This window comes from Hydractinia symbiolongicarpus, chromosome 1, assembly GCF_029227915.1.
Source record: "Hydractinia symbiolongicarpus strain clone_291-10 chromosome 1, HSymV2.1, whole genome shotgun sequence".
NCBI lineage: Eukaryota > Metazoa > Cnidaria > Hydrozoa > Anthoathecata > Hydractiniidae > Hydractinia > Hydractinia symbiolongicarpus.
In genome coordinates this window covers 4,679,026-4,695,225 of record NC_079875.1, presented here as the reverse complement: position 1 = coordinate 4,695,225, position 16,200 = coordinate 4,679,026, and the positions used below count along the sequence as shown (strand labels likewise).

The following is a 16,200-nucleotide window of genomic DNA, read 5'->3' as shown; positions in this document are numbered from 1 at the left end:
TTAGGGTTAAGTGAATTTTCCGGATATATTCGGGACATAAATTTATTACATGGCACAGCAGTCTGGACATTGTTCGAATGATCTCCACGACATTGTCTCAAAGCGGTACAACTTTTATAGCCGTTTACTTCGAAGAATTTTTTTGTAATTCCCATATCTAAAATAAGTGTAAAATCTACTATAAAAAGTGCATTCTTGCCAAAACTGTTGCCCAAACAGGCCGTAGAATTTTTTAAAGAGAATATCAATCGAGCTTTGCGTCATCCGCAAAATATTCCTCATGTAAGGTATCCTACTCACCTGTATATAGCTTTCTGAAAGGGTAATCATGGGAGGAAGAATATCCTTGACGTGCAGGTCTTGTAATTCGTGCCATTGTTTGGAACCCTGAGACGAGACGAAAATATGATTGAGATATGGTAAATCAATAACAAGAGTAGAATCGAGACTTGCTACATTTATAAGCTTTCACACACCTTGTGTAATACATGCACTTGATAAGTTCCTTTACTAGAATCTAAAAAAAATTACATAAAAAATATAAATTTACAATAACAAATTGAGACAGAAACAAAAGTGTTGTGAATGACGTCATCAAAATGTGATAATTGGAATTTTGCTATACTAATATGCAATATGTAAAATATTGCATACTCTAAGGGAGAAACTTTCGCTGGAATAAAGTTTCGCGGTTTTTAAGGGCATTTCCGCGAAAGTTACTCAAACGTGTTGTCTGCGAAAGTTTTTTCCAGTGATTTTTTTTGTAAATTTAGTTCCCAGTGAAGGCTTTTTATTTTAATTGTATATAACTACTCAGTAAAAGCAAAAAACAAGTATCATTGTCTTTTTTTTAATTAGCTGATTTTATAGTAATGACATTGAGAAAAAAAAGGCTTATAAACTATAACAAAGGTGATAAAGAAGCAGATCTATAATTTTTGTAATTTTTGCCAACTCTGAAGATTGCGAAGACATATTATAATCATAGACTAAGAATATTATATAGTATTTTTTTTTTGTGATAAAATAATTACAACTTTCATATCCTTTTGTTTTATATTGTTTTATCATTATCATCGGTCCGCAAAACTTATGAAAACATTTAAAATATTTTTTATATATATTCTACTATTCTTGAAAAAATTGGTTGTCATTGCAGCCTTCAGCAAATTTTCCAAAAAAACCTGGAAAATTAAAGAAATGTAACTTGCAAAGTAAAATGTGTAGCGAGCTAAAAAAAAAAAGTTGAACAGGGCCCCCGGGTCTTAATAACCCCCAACCCGCAAGACAAATAGGGTTAATATATTCTTTTACCTCTTTTATCTGATATAAACTCTCCTCCGTGGGAGATATTTGCGACGAGATCATAACATCTATGTTTATTTGCTTCTTGTACCGATGGCTCACTTGACAGATATTCGCTCATATCCAGATCTCTAAAAACATGCAGAACTTTTAAATATTCATGACTATGAAGCTAGTTCTTGATGTTAGAAGACAGATTAATCCCACACACAGCATGTAAAAGAAATCAAGGTTATACGTCACCTCAATATAGCAGGCAGCACTCAAAACATTTTTGTAAAGACCGTTTTGCACTTAGGGTGCACATTATTTTATGAACGTACGTAGGATAAAATGGATGAAATCGGTTTTATTGGCTAAGCCAAGAGTAATTTTTGAGAATGACTGAATGAGAATGACGGATAAATAAGGATAAGGATAAAGAAACGCAGTCATACTTGTCATACCTGGGAGGCAAGTCGTTATGCTCATGCGCACTTTTTTCAGAAAATCAGATTTTTCAGCGTATGAAAGCAAAGATGTGAAGTGCGTCTGGTCTACAGGAAGGTAAACCGTGTCACACACGAGTATCAGCGTAATACTATTTTTCAAAAAAACTTCAACACAACGGATGGATTAAAACGGATTAAATAAAAACTAACTGTTTTGAAACACCAGTAGTTGATCGAACGACACTGCAGAAGTCCGTGATAAGAAAATTCCTTCCCTCAGTGATACTTATGTTGTAGAACATTTTGAGAGTAATATGGTAATTTCTATCTGTGCGACATTTACCGTTGATTATCTATTTTGGTGCGACATTTGCTGTTGCAACATTTACCGTTGGGTTTGCGACATTAACTGTTGACCTGCGACATTTACCGGCAACGTTGCGACATTTAACGTTGATTGCGACATATCACATTGATTGCGACAAATCCTGGTGTAACAATTACCTTGTTCAGTCAACAAAATTTACTTTGCGGAATAAGTTTTCATGACAGTAATAAAATGTGTAGTTACCTAACTACATTTAACATCATAAAAATTTTTGAAGCTAGCTAAAAACTGCATTTGGCTACTTTCATTTTTTAGCCAGGGTGTAGCTAGATAGCCATCACCCCAATATTAAAATAAATATTGATATAGCAAACTGAATAAGAACTTTGAAAGAATGGGAATAAATATGGCTAGGTATAGTTAGCAAGCCACTTTCAGAAAAATGCTGCCTGGAAATCTACGTTGCCAGCTAAAATCTTAAAATTGGTTTGTTTAAAATTTACACATGGCTAGATATGTGATAATATATTTAGCATACTCCTATAGAACTAGGTGATGAGCAGCTATCATTAGAATGTGTTCACCCTTGCATTCGTTGTAGATAAGTGCTTCATAAAAAATGGGAAAAGATTAAGTTTGTAAAACCAATGTAAAACCAATGCGTCCTCGTAGAGTATACATATGCAACCACAAGACTGTGGTTGCATATGTATACTCTGGTGTTCTTGTGGACGCACCGGCCTAAATTTAAACGCCAGGTTGCGTAAACACGTGAAACGGATAGGTTTCAGATTGATTAATGAAATTAAAGTCCGGGGCAAAAGGGTTGACAGGCTTAACACTCCGGAACTTTACTAACTTCAAAATGGTAGCTTAAAACTTAGGTTTCATAGGATAGGACGCCCAATGCAAACATATGCGTGCAAACACGCAGATGAAAAATTACTGTATTACTTGCTAACTAGTTTCAGTCGGTTACTCAGCTGTAAAGGAGTGTATTATTTATATACTAGTCGTTGCCCGTGGAAAAATCCACGGGTTCGCCCGTCCTTTAAATTTACCCGTGGCAACAAAGTAGACAAAAATATATCGCATTTCATATTCGTGTTTCCGTAGCACGATTTTCTAACTCAGCGTGGGGTCCGCGCAGAGACAGACAGACGACGGCTATTATTATAGAGATTTTGCTTATTTGTCGTGAAGTCTGGTACAACCCGTATTCCGGCAGACCCTCTCTCCTCACCCTGCGCGAAACGCTTTTGCTATGATCCAAACCAACACCTCAGGGTATTACCTAATAAGCGCCTTTCAGTTTTCCTTCGATTTAAACAATAAACACCAAACCGCGAGAAGAAACTCCGCAATTAAGCAATTTAGGTGTGTTTTGCAAATGAAACTCTCGCGAAAAACGAGGTTAAATCAAGTTTTTTCCGTGAAAGTTTCTACTATTAAAATATACTAGACAGATTTCGGAAATTAGTGCTTACTTGACAGGAAAGTTGATTATAGTTGGATTCTTCTCCACAAAGAACGTATTGTTTGTAAACCTCTAAAGTAAAAATAAAAAAACACGAGTCAACCATTTTTTATAAAACTTCAGAAAATGCCGTCGTTACTGTAAAGGAAAGTGGGATATTGACTGCGGCCATTTTTTGGACGTTTGGAGCCGCTAATATGAACGCTTTCATTAAAAGAAGTCTTGATTTCCTCATTCCGTTCTAGTCGTGCATTTTGTTTGTTTCAATTATTAACCAGTTTTATAAGAAACTAAATTATAAGAACGTTTAGGCTAATTTTTTACAAATCATTAGGAACATAGCAAGAACGGCCTAAATTCCTTTACAGACTATAAAAGAAAATATCGTGAATGGTTTTACCCTTTTCTACTACTGCATTTTTTTTGCAACAAGTGACATGTTTGAGTGAAAGCATAATTAAAAAAAAAACAAATCGTTTGACAATACCTACCTTAATAAACAATATGAGATATTTTGGTAACTTCGTCAACACGAATTTCTTCACCGTGACATCGTAATAAGTTTTATATTCCTAAATATAAATATACACAGTAAAAGTATATTGATATAGTATATTACTACTGAAAGTAATTTTTCATTGTTTTAAGTATTGCTCAGAACACAGTTGTTCAGCTAAAGCTATTAGAAATGAAATGACTTTGGCACTTCGCATATGAACAATGGTCCGTCCAGAAAAAACCTTAAGCGATGAATAAAAATGGCAATGATGAAAATTTAGTAATATGTGTGTTTTTTACACAAGTTTAGCTAAAAGAATTCACATTTTTTATTACTAAAATCACTAACAATCTATTCTCTGTATAGCCAACAATTCACGTATTTCCAAAACTTTGTTTAATGATCTGAAGAAATGTCGCTGTCACAAGATCAGGAAAAAATGAAAATAGTAAAAGAAATTATACCAGGTATGCGTTCAGAACACATTAGAAACTTGTCGTAGTCGCAGTACGAAATATTTTATAGCTTAAATAAATCATTAATAAAAAACGCTACCTTTTCCTGTACACCGTTGAATTTTTGCAGTAGATTTATCAGTGGTACCTGGAAGAAGAAAAAAGCATGGTTTTGTTGAATTCAATATGGTATCATATTACCTTATTTTTTAACTTAGACAAACAAATTATTCACCTGTGGGATAGCATTCTGTTCTAATTCATCCTATAATCAATTTTGAATAAAATAAAAATATAATATACAGTTTGAAATATACGAAAAATATGGGATATAAACCTTGAAAATGGAGATGTACTTTGAAATATATATTATAGAGAATCAAACCTTAAATAATGGAGATGTACTTTGAAATATATATTATAGAGAATCAAACCTTAAATAATGGAGATGCAGGTATATCCAATGTCAGATATAGAAATGGTAACGTCTGTTCGGTTTCTATGGAAACAAAGATTAAATTATTACTTTACAACAGTCTTATAATAACACAACATTTAACAATCAGAATGCGAAAACCTTTCGCCTATTTCCCAATTAATTTACCTAGCTTTTACGGATTTTATGATAAATAAACTTTTAATCCGAAAATGCAAGAGCAAAAATCTTCAAAAAGTCCCACCACGCAAAAAAATGTAGACGTATGAAAAGTGATTTGATCCATAAGACTTTTTAACTTATATGGCTTTTCCCTACTTTGTTAGCCAATCTACTAAATATCTTGAAAAGATGGTTGACATTGTGAACAATCCTTTATTACAAAAAGGATTCATTTTTGAAAGAATGTACCTTTGTATTCCTCTTGTTGTAAAATCTTCTCTTCTAAAGCCTTGTCCTGTTGAATAAACATATTTCATTTACACCGATCTATTCTAACGTTTTGACTAAGATAAAGTACACTAGAAGTATTTTCAACAAGATACATACGTCCGTTTGTGGAAGTTTTCTTGACCACTGTTTCATTTCACCACGAAAAGATTTATATATGACGCTACTTCGAGCTTTTTTTGTGCCATTCAATGTAAGATGAATGCCGTTTAAAAACCAGGAGAGAAACTCAATAGGATCACCTTAATAAAAAATGCAGGATCTAACTGACCAACATCTTCTTGTGATGTTAGAAAAGATGTTACTGGACTTATAGCATAATGAAGAAAATATGTTTGTCAACTTCTTCTTTTTTTAAGACGGAATGTTTTAATTTTTAAAAAAATGATATCGATGAATGTTACTGGAGTTATAGCATCATGAAGAAAATTATGTTTGTCAACTCATTCTTCTGTCAAGACTAAATGTTGCAATTTTGAAAGCAATGACAACGTAATAAAATTTCTTTATAGCAAATATGGGGCTTTTTCTATTAAAGTTTTATAAACACCTATTCAACATGGACAAATTACAATCGATACATCTTTTTGTAATATTCATTACTACTAAAAAAATTGTACATTACAGGTGGTGTTTTGCAGACGTCAGCAAAACACCTAACACAACCTATATTTTCCATTGTTCTCCTGCCCAATGGGTTTTTCCACGGGTCTTATCGACCACTAATCAATGCAACATAATTTTACCTTGTTCTGTAAATTGGAATTTCTTTTTGCTACAAGACACCACAGCCTGAAATAAATTAAGGATGGATGAATATATGTTACCTAGGGATTTTGTGACTGTAAAAAACGTACATTATTTTTAAAAATAAAGTTTTCCAAAACGGTAAAATGTTTAAGGTTTATTTTCCATTAACATCTAGTTTTTTTTACAACGAATAATGACGAAATGAACTCAATTGGTTGGTTTGAAACAAACCAACGACCCAGAGATTTACAAGGAAAACTCTGAAGTTAAACTATGCTTTTCTTAATTTGGACATTGTCATTAACGTTTAGATAATTTTGATTTTTAAAAAACAACAGCTTACTTGCAACATTTCATGTGGACTAACGTGAGTTTTAAAATTTCTTGGGTTCCATATTTTACGAACTAATTCACCAAATCTTTGCACTATAAAAAAGGGGACACACATTAGACAAACCATAATCAATGATTTCATGTTATTAAAATTCCTAAACCAAGCTCTTAGAAATATGACAATAAAAATATAGCTAAAATTTATATATATATTTTTTTTAAGTTTATGAAAACTTATTTTCCTTTTTTTTTATTAAGCAACAAAACAAATTTTCCAACAGTTTAAAACCAAACACATTACATACAAAGCCTCTAATTGATTTTGTCAAAATTTACAAAACAATTTTTTATCTACAATCCTGGACAAAAAATTTGGAGACAAAGTTAAGTTTTTTTTACCTTATTTTATATATGGACAACAACCAATAGGCAAGGTGGAAAGCGTTTAAAATTTGCTAGTCTGATAGGTCATTAGGAAGGTGCTACTTGCGCATGATTTTTATATTAGGAAGCTTTCACTACGCTATGGTTATGAAAGTGATATAAAATGTACGGGATAGGTACTGCAAGAAAGAAGCAAACAGTCATAAAAAGGACATGAAATTGTTCCCAAATTTTTTTATTTTTTTTTTATTTGTGAACGTTTACAAATGTCTGTTTTTTATGGTTTCTTAAAAAAGATTTTCTCAACTTACATTACGAATTTCATTTGTACAATTTCCAGTCCACACATAATTTACAACAATGAACAAACTCTCTGTTTCCATTATAAATCGTTAAAATTTTAAAACGCAACACTTTTTGTCTAATGGAAACATGGTCTAAATAGCCTAAATGCTCTAAACAAGTTCAAAATGAATGAATGCAATATAAAGAAACCTATGTAATTGTTTGTGGCTATAAAATTTAATTTGCATCGAGATATTTTGACCAAGATTGTAAATTAATCTAAAAAGTACTGTCTTGTTGACAGATTTGACATGGTGAACAAATATTGCATGTTAAAAAAGTTTTAGTTCAATTTAGGATTTTAACTTTTTAGTTCTAAGTACCAAGAGTCCAAGAACCATAAGGCTGTTATTAAGGATAACGTTAGAATTAGAAGAGTATTTCTCCCTCTTATAAATACATTAATTTACCTAATGGAAACATGGTATCGCCAGGTGGTCGTTTTGTATCCTTATAATTCTCATCACAAAGAAAGTAATTGCGTACTGGAGGAACAAATGCCAACGCCTAAAAAAATTAACATTTTGGAAAAGACATAATCAGGGAAAAGTATGCTGCAGCTGCTGAACTATTTCGCAGACAGGGTTTTGATATTCCTCTTAATCAAGCTTTCAGTTTTTATTTGACATACAACAAAGGCAGTCTCAAAACATATTATAAAATAAAATGAATGATAAGTTCCGACAAAGTTTTTTTGAAATACAAAAAAAATATTTTTTCAAGAAATTTTGAATGTTGTTATAAGTTGGATTCATGTTGCAATGTATTAAAGAGGTTATGTAGCTTGGTCCTTGAAGATAAAACATATATAGCCCGAACAAAATATCATAATTCAAAATTTTATCCACCTGCGATTACAAGCTTAGAAAGTAAATAATGACATTGCGAGAAGGCAAAGATTTAAGTATGTAAGTTGTGGGATATATTGTTGTAAGCACAGTATAGAGGGAGTTTATCTCCTTCACTACACAAGAATAAAGACTAATGCATTACAAATTCATTGTTCCAACTATTTTACATGTGTTGCATGGTAGTTTATGTACTGCGTTTTAACATAACTAACACCAAAATAAAATGAAATTAAAGCATTTGAATACATTGTATTCAAACTATTTTAAAACACATGGGTTGCTTTATGTCTGGAATATTTTTTCAATTCCAACACAATCACTTAACAATCCAGATAGACAACTTGATGTTACAAAATGTTAACATACATAATAACATACATACCTGCAAAACCACGTTGAGATAATCATTGGCTTTGATATTATTAAGACCAACAATACCTAAAAAACAAAAAAATATCTATAGAAAAACTGTGACAAATCTTCGGGTACAAAAATAGTGTTGAAGTAAACAAGAACAAGGGCCACTACTTTTAATCAACTAAATTTGACAAAATACAGACCCACCTGGTATGTATGTATTTCCATTTAATGCTCTTGACACTTTTCCTGTAGTGTCCAGTAATTTAATATGTTCTTTTCCAAAAGTCGGTTTCAGCACGTACTATAGAGAAACAGGGTGAAAAAACAATGCTGATGAAAAAGACTTGCAGCATGATCAAATAAAAATTATCGCCATTTTTGACATTGATGCCTACCTTTATATCTTCAAGTGACGAGTCAATAATTTCATAATTATCTGGTAGACAATAAAACTAAAAGTGAAAATAATTGAATATTACAGGAACAGTGTTCCTGAAACTGACAGTGGTCTCCAGCATGGATTTTAATCGAATGATATACATTAACATGGAATACCACCTTAAATTTTATTGGATGGCTGTTAGTAGGTACGAGATGATAAACTTATCCAACTACAAATGATTATATATTGCTTTTCAAAATCTCTGACAGTGTCACCAATTGCTAAACATTGTGTGCATTTCCACAGGACAGAATTTGTGGTAAAATCTATATTATAATGCCCGTATACGTCTGTCCGTTCGTCCGTCTGTCACGCAAAATGGTAGCTTAGCTGCGACGGGCAAACCCATGGATTTTTCCACGGGCTAACGACTAGTTATTTATAATAGTTGTCACCTGACTTGGTTTAAAATGCTGGGTGATCTTTTCTTAGTAGTTAAAATATACTGTTGCTTGGTTTATGTAACTACAACAATTAGTTATATTTTTAAAATACAAGAAAACCACTTGAAATCTTCAAAAACGCAGTGTTAAAAAATAGAAACACAATTAGAAGATTCTAGTATAATACATATGTCAATGTCAATACCAAAACAAAAACAAACCTTTAGTGAACGAAGATTTAAATATACATGATGACCAATATGGACACTGTGCGTGTAAGCATGTGAATTCTGTCCTCGTCCTACACAAGAAAAATAGAATATTAAAGATGAAACAAATTTTGGCTCTGTAAAAAGTGATTCAAAAATAGTTGTTAGCCTGTGGAAGAATCCATGGGTCCACCAGTGCTTAGATTTTCACCTTTCAAGCATTTTGTCATAAGTAGCACAAAGTGGTGATAGACTACCATTTTGAATAACATACAGCTAATATTATAGAGACGCAAATCATTGCAAAGATATAAATCTCTGATAAATTAAAACAAAATAAACGCAAATAAGCTATAGTTACCAATAATTCAGAATTCTTTATTAAGTTAACAATTATTCTTAGGCGCATTGCTATTTGAGATGTCAATTATTGACTTGCTTTCCGTTGATTAAACATGTGAAAAAAATTATTTGGCACTAATAGGCTTTCGCACAGCACCTTATCTGAATAAGCACACAAGTAAAAATATTTACCTTGGAAATATTTGCCACAAACAAGACATGCATAAACATTCAGGTGAGATAATGATACAGAACACAATTTTTCAAAATCAAAATCTAAAACTGTTCTAAAAACAAAAATAACAACTATTATATCGAAGCCAGCCTTTTTAATTTTATGCTGAAGTGATTTGATAAAAATCAAGTTTCGATCAGCAAGGTTTTGCCACTGTGGAGTCTTTTTAACATTTTTTTATTTATAAAATACTTCAGATCTATATAATAATACAACAGTTCCGTCTGTCTGTGACTTTTGCAAAGTGGATTATTATCTTCACTATTTTCTTTGATAAAGTCTGTGAAACATTGCCCAAAATAATATTCTGTAATTTACAAAACTTTAACGTTAAAATAATATTAACGTCAAAGGAAATAATATTAACGTCAAAGGAAAGTATATTAAATTAATGAAGCCATTACAGCGTACTTAAAACTTAGAGGCCAAATAACTTGGAAACGAGCTGGTGATGTCAATGTTTTTTCACCGCGTGGGTAACTAGGGACCACCTGGGACCAATTTGGGCAATTTTCCCAAACCTAGGTCCCCAAATCCGTTTCAGAATGGATGGGTTGATGACATCACCAAAAAACCTTCAAACTCTAATATCTCAGCAACTGTTTGTCAAAAGTACATGATCCTATACATTTTCTAGATCAGCGTTTCAAGATCTATACGAGGAAGGCAACAGGTACTTAAATTTATAAAAAAAATTTTGTGTTTTCACGGACCTTTGCTGGCGTCAGCACAATTTTTAAACCCTTATATCTCCTTTTGCATTCCTCAAACACATATCATCCTATACATTATTTTGATCTGCATTTCAACCTCTACACATTACCATAAAAGAATAAAATAAACTTCTCTAATCTTTTTGAGATCTTCACTGCTGTTGTCAGCAAAACATCTAAAACAACCTATTTTTTAGTGGATTTCTCCACGGGCCTTATTGACTAGTTATCAATATTACGTCGGGTGTGTTTTTTGAAGCAAACTGGTACAGTAGGGTGGGCTAGCTCAACTAGGTGAGATCGCAGCTACCAGGCCGATCAATAAGAGGAGAGTGATTGGTCTTGCTCACGCAAAGACTCTCCCAATTCTAAGAAAAGAGAGACTAGCTGAGCCATAAATTGCTCCCCCCCATTTCCACAAAATTTTGTTTGGCTGAGCAATATCAATTTATCTCACATGGAAATCAATGTTATCTTTCTTATTATTTGCATTAAAAAATATATGAAAAATATATAAAATATATGAAAAAGACAAGATAAAATAGATAAAAAAGATTTTTTTAAAACAAAATGCCTTTATAAACTTATTCTTTTATTCAGACAGTCTAAATTATTGCAACTTTGGGGGATCGAGTTATTGCTTGGGTGTAAACATGCTTATATGAGAAGCTAGCCTGCCCGCCTTGCTGCCTTGCCGAGATCTTGTTCAAATTTGCCAAGATCTCGGCAAGGCAAGATAGTTTTTATGCTCACATAATTATGCTCATATAAAAATAAGCTAAAGACCAGCCAACCTCTATATTTTATTGACTTAAAAGGGCGAACTGTCAATAAGAAAGAGCAAATTAAAGGTTCACATATGCACCTTTTTGTCAAAGTAATTAGATTTGAATTAAAAGAGATGCTTACCTATCAATAGTATCAAGGTAAGGACAATGGCGACTTCTATCAATTTCTAAACAAAAGAGATAAAACTATTATATGCAGAACATTTTTAAATTTAACAGGTGAGTGTGGGAAACCACAAAAGTTTACAATGATAGGTGTTTTTCCCAAAATAAATGCACAAAGCAACCAATGTGCAACCGTTGTATAAGTTTGCTAGATTAGATTTCTTATTTTCCTTGTTTAGTGTTACTGTTTCCAAATAATTTTTTTGTCCTAAATACTGATTTCCAATAATATTAATCATAATTTTATCTATTTAAACACAATAAGAAACATTTAGATAAACATTTTTTTGAGAATTTACGTGTTTTCAGAGGGGTGGATATCTTCTGTGATGAGGTGGTGTAGTCCAGAGACACATCTTGTAGCACAAAATTAATTATTGTTTAGTAAAAAAACACCACTGTAGTATAATTGTACATAATTTTTTGTAAGTTTTACTGAAATGTTAGTGAACTTAGCTAGCTATAAATGAATTCCAGCGTGACGTTATTTGTTTACTTTCCATCGTTAGGCTTTGGCATTTGTGTGGCAGGCACGGCTGTTTCGCTACGGTCAAACCCCAGACAAAATTAAAGTGGCTTCCGCAATTTTTTTTGAAATTTTGTATTTTTATCATTTTTTAAGTTTGAAACTTTTTTGTATTGTTTAATTTTACTAAAATAAAAAGTATTAAAACAACCAACTTTTCTCCTTTTTAAATATATAAATATGTGGGTTATGGATTTCGAGTTATTTCGTCGAACAAAACACACAAAATTAAAAAAAAACATTATTTTTCCGAAAGTATACCATCTTTCCAACCTTGTGGCAACGCTGCGCTACTAGCTATGGACTTGACAATTGGTATGGGGCCCTGGAGACAAGGTTCTATCAGCCAGTACCGTGCACAGTTTGTCACACAAACTATAAACTACTTAAATTCCAAATTAAAGTCTTCTTCAGGCCCCCCAAAAGAGGAGAAAAAGTTGTGCACTGCAATTTGAGGTAGTGTGATCCCTTTTCTGTCTAATTAAATAAGTATCTAAACGTCTAAGAGAGTCATAGCGATGCTATTCAATGTTAGGTATGGTTTTTCCCAAATAAACTACGGCGACATGGTGTTTACAGTCTCAATGTAATCTACCGCGGACGCGAAACTAGCATGAATAGTTATGCAGAACAATGACATTGCGAGAACTTTTGTTTTTTTAAGAAAATAATTGCCTCACTGATAAACAATGACCCCACGCGATCGATTGTTTATTCACAATATGTTGCAAGATCAATTTTAGCAATCTATTTTGCACGAACTCTTTTGAAATTTTTAATTGCAGTAATTAAGCTTTTTTTAGATCGAATTATAAAAGTCTTAAAACGAAAAGCGGCGATAAAAATGTTTTTTTAGATCGCATTTTAAAAGTTTATAAACGAAAAGCGGCGATAGAAATGTTTTTTTAGATCACATTTTAAAAGTTTATAAACGAATAGAAATGTTTTTTTAGATCGCATTTTAAAAGTTTATAAACGAATAGCGGCGATAGAAATGTTTTTTTAAATCGCATCTTAAAAGTTTAAAAACAAATAGCGGCGATAGAAATGTTTTTTTAGATAGCATTTTGAAAGTTTATAAACAAAAAGCGGCGATAGAAATGTTTTTTTAAATCGCATTTTAAAAGTTTAAAAACGAAAAGCAGTGATAGAAATTTTTTTAAGATCACATTTTAAAAGTTTATAAACGAAAAGCGGCATTTAATAGTTGTGAACAATGCTTCTTGTATGTTTCTTAAACTGAAACGCTGGAATCTTTTTAAGTACTTAAATCAACAATACATTCTCGCGCAATGTATTATAAAACTTCGCGAAAGATTTTTATTATTTAAATACTTCACGCTAATACTTAAGCTAATACTTATCAATACATTTACACAATGCATCTCGCTATTACAAGAAATATAATTGTTCCGATATTTCTTCGCGAGTGCATTGTTTTTTAACACACAAATATGAATTCGCAAAATCCTTAAGGGATTTAATTATAACAATAGACAAACGACTGCCGTCCTCCACGCAAAGGTGTGACATTAGCGTGCACTGTACCTTGGACTTGATTGCTCAACTGGAGGGTCCTAGTTCGAAACCAGAATTTTCTGAAAATGTTGGAATAAGCAAGACAACAGTGTCTTAGCAATTTTGAAGCTAGCAGTTGGCAGAGCATGAGTTAAGGGACAAAACAGTAAACTACTTTATTTTGCAGGGATTTTATTATTATTTTTGTGCTATGGCGCCATATATTAGTGGTTATAGCTCTTGTACTCTGTGCCGGAGACCAGGGTTCGATTCCTCTTGACGATGATTCAACATGGGCGAGTGAATGTTACCATAGCCCTGGGTTAACCCAAGCCATGTGAGGGAAATTGGGGAGCTGGCTACATGTGTGGGCTGTTGGATGTTGCTGGGAGTTGTCTAGTAGACCGCGAGCTCTAATTGGGTCTGTGTAGCTCAAAACGAGCATTAAATACTCCAGGACTCTCCATCTAAGCCATGGCCCTCCTGGAAATAATAGACAGGGTATATCCCTCGATATTAGTGAGGCTAGCCATGTAAAATATGCACATTTTAAGCATGGCTAATTGTTATCTTTTTTAATCTTGCTTCTTCTGCTTTATATTTTTCTGTAAAGAGTAGCTGTTTTTTGGGCTACAGTTTTGCATTTTGCATCATGTTCAATAGCTAAGTAACTTAATAACTCATTTTTATATTTACTTAAGACTTTAGTGGGTTTTCTCAAGATGAAATTGTTAAAATCAAAGATTTCTTGGCTTTATAACAAAATTGGGTGCTATTTTATACAATTTATAAAGAAGCACAAAATGTTGTATATATTTAATGTATATAATAAATAAAATATTTATGCACAACTTGAGATATTTTCTTTCAGCATGATAAACTAAAATGTTGAAATCGTTCACTCTAAAAGACGTTTTATTTTATAGCTATAGATGTCACATATTTGACCCGAAAAACCTTAGGACCAAAATAAAAAATAACCCTTTGGACAATCTACATATCTTTAATGGCCTTAGAATCCAAAGAATCTGAAAATGTAAATAATGAAATTCATCTATATTTTATCAAATTAAACTTTTTTCGCCTTGGTGAAAAAAAACCCGCTTGGATAACATGGGGGAACACATGATTACTTGGTATTTATACCATTCAACTGGAAAGGACATCTAAAAGTCATCAGAATAGCAACTATTCTATAACTAATTGCCTATTAGGATGCGTTTGCATATATAGACTATGTAAACATTGGCAACTCATCTCTACGAGTGTACCTATACCTAGCTAACCCTAAAAAAAAACTAATCTTTCACACCAAACCCCTGAAGAAAACATGATCTAAGAAATTGCAAGGACTGAGACTTACTTTCTATCTTCGGCTTAATATCAGGAACTTCTTCATCACTAGTATAATCATCATCAACAAGTCCACGTTTTAATTTTGTTTTTGGCTTGTTTTGCCCTTGATTGTGCACTTCCGTCGCCATGTTGATCTTGAATTTGCGTATACGTGCAGGACGAACGAGCTGCGTAGGAACGTCAAGGTAGGTTGACGATTCAGAGCAGACCTGTGCCCCTGTGCCCAGCCTATCGGAAGAAAAATTCTGGGGCAGACTCAGCGGGTGAAACCTGTTTGAAACGCTATTTATTTCAATCTCTCTTAGTCTTAACTTTAGAGACCATAATCGCTCATCTGAGTTATCTTTGTGTGAAAGGGAAGCACTTTTAAAAGAATACGGTTGATAAGTTCTGACTAAGGATAAAAAACGTAACAATCTAGTAGAAAAATCACCAGGTGGCAAGTGGACTTTATCTTATCTAGCCTTTAAGTATAACGTAATCGAAATATTTAAAAAACATGTTCCCAAAATTTCACGGTTCAACGCATTTTAACAGATTTGAGTATAAAAGACCATTTAAAATCCCCTCTTTAAACTTGTTCTTGGAATGTACCAGTTGCTTAGGTTAAGAGCTCGGTTGCATTTTGTGTTAGTGTAACTATACAATATCGTAAATTTATTTAATGAAATTTTATTTAGGTATTATTTTAAAGCATCCCCGATAGTACCAAAGCCTGAATAGCGTTAATGTCAATTGTACTGCCGGCTGCATTTACGTTATATATTTACTGCAAAAGGCAAGGTCTTAAATAAAATCCCTCTTGTCAGGGAAAACATGGAAAGAAGCCATTAAATAAAACGCGGGGACGTTGATTATTAATTTCAAGTTTTGAAAAAAGGCGTTTATTAAAAAGATGTTAAATTGGGAGGTTTAATTAAAAGTTGATTTAAATCACCTCTAACTGAAAAGATGTTTAGTGAAATTTATCTACCAAAACTTTCCACCTGTTAAGCTAAGTGTGTCCGCTAAAATGCGACGGAAATTGTTCACTGGAGATTTACCAAAAAGAAATTTTCTGGCCCAAAACTTTTATCATTAACAAACAGGTAAAGCTGTGTTCACTGAAAAAAAATTTTT

General features: G+C 32.6%; 1 protein-coding gene across 1 annotated transcript; it reads right to left on the bottom strand.

Moving 5' to 3' along the window:
* Nucleotides 1-6: 6 nt before the first annotated feature.
* On the bottom strand, nucleotides 7-15,246 carry LOC130632543 (U4/U6.U5 tri-snRNP-associated protein 2-like). The gene is made up of 21 exons (XM_057444482.1): nucleotides 15,089-15,246; nucleotides 11,638-11,683; nucleotides 9,973-10,067; nucleotides 9,451-9,530; nucleotides 8,800-8,856; nucleotides 8,609-8,705; nucleotides 8,427-8,482; nucleotides 7,604-7,700; nucleotides 6,475-6,557; nucleotides 6,128-6,173; nucleotides 5,481-5,623; nucleotides 5,343-5,388; nucleotides 4,930-4,994; nucleotides 4,731-4,760; nucleotides 4,596-4,643; nucleotides 4,033-4,113; nucleotides 3,552-3,613; nucleotides 1,315-1,436; nucleotides 477-517; nucleotides 301-387; nucleotides 7-157 (listed from the first exon to the last, which is right to left on the bottom strand). Exons 1-21 carry the CDS (start codon nucleotides 15,207-15,209, stop codon nucleotides 125-127), a joined length of 1,536 nt encoding a protein of 511 aa, XP_057300465.1. The 5' UTR covers nucleotides 15,210-15,246; the 3' UTR covers nucleotides 7-124.
* Between the last annotated feature and the right edge of the window lie 954 nt (nucleotides 15,247-16,200).

What these genes read in the sequence shown, in the direction of transcription:
- LOC130632543 (XM_057444482.1), bottom strand. Translation starts at nt 15,209, where the DNA reads ATGGCGACGGAAGTGCACAATCAAGGGCAAAACAAGCCAAAAACAAAA. An exon ending in TATTAAGCCGAAGATAGAAA is followed by an intron (nt 11,684 to 15,088) that starts GTAAGTCTCAGT and finishes TCTTTTGTTTAG; the next exon opens with AAATTGATAGAAGTCGCCAT. An exon ending in ATAATCAACTTTCCTGTCAA is followed by an intron (nt 1,437 to 3,551) that starts GTAAGCACTAAT and finishes GCATGTTTTTAG; the next exon opens with AGATCTGGATATGAGCGAAT.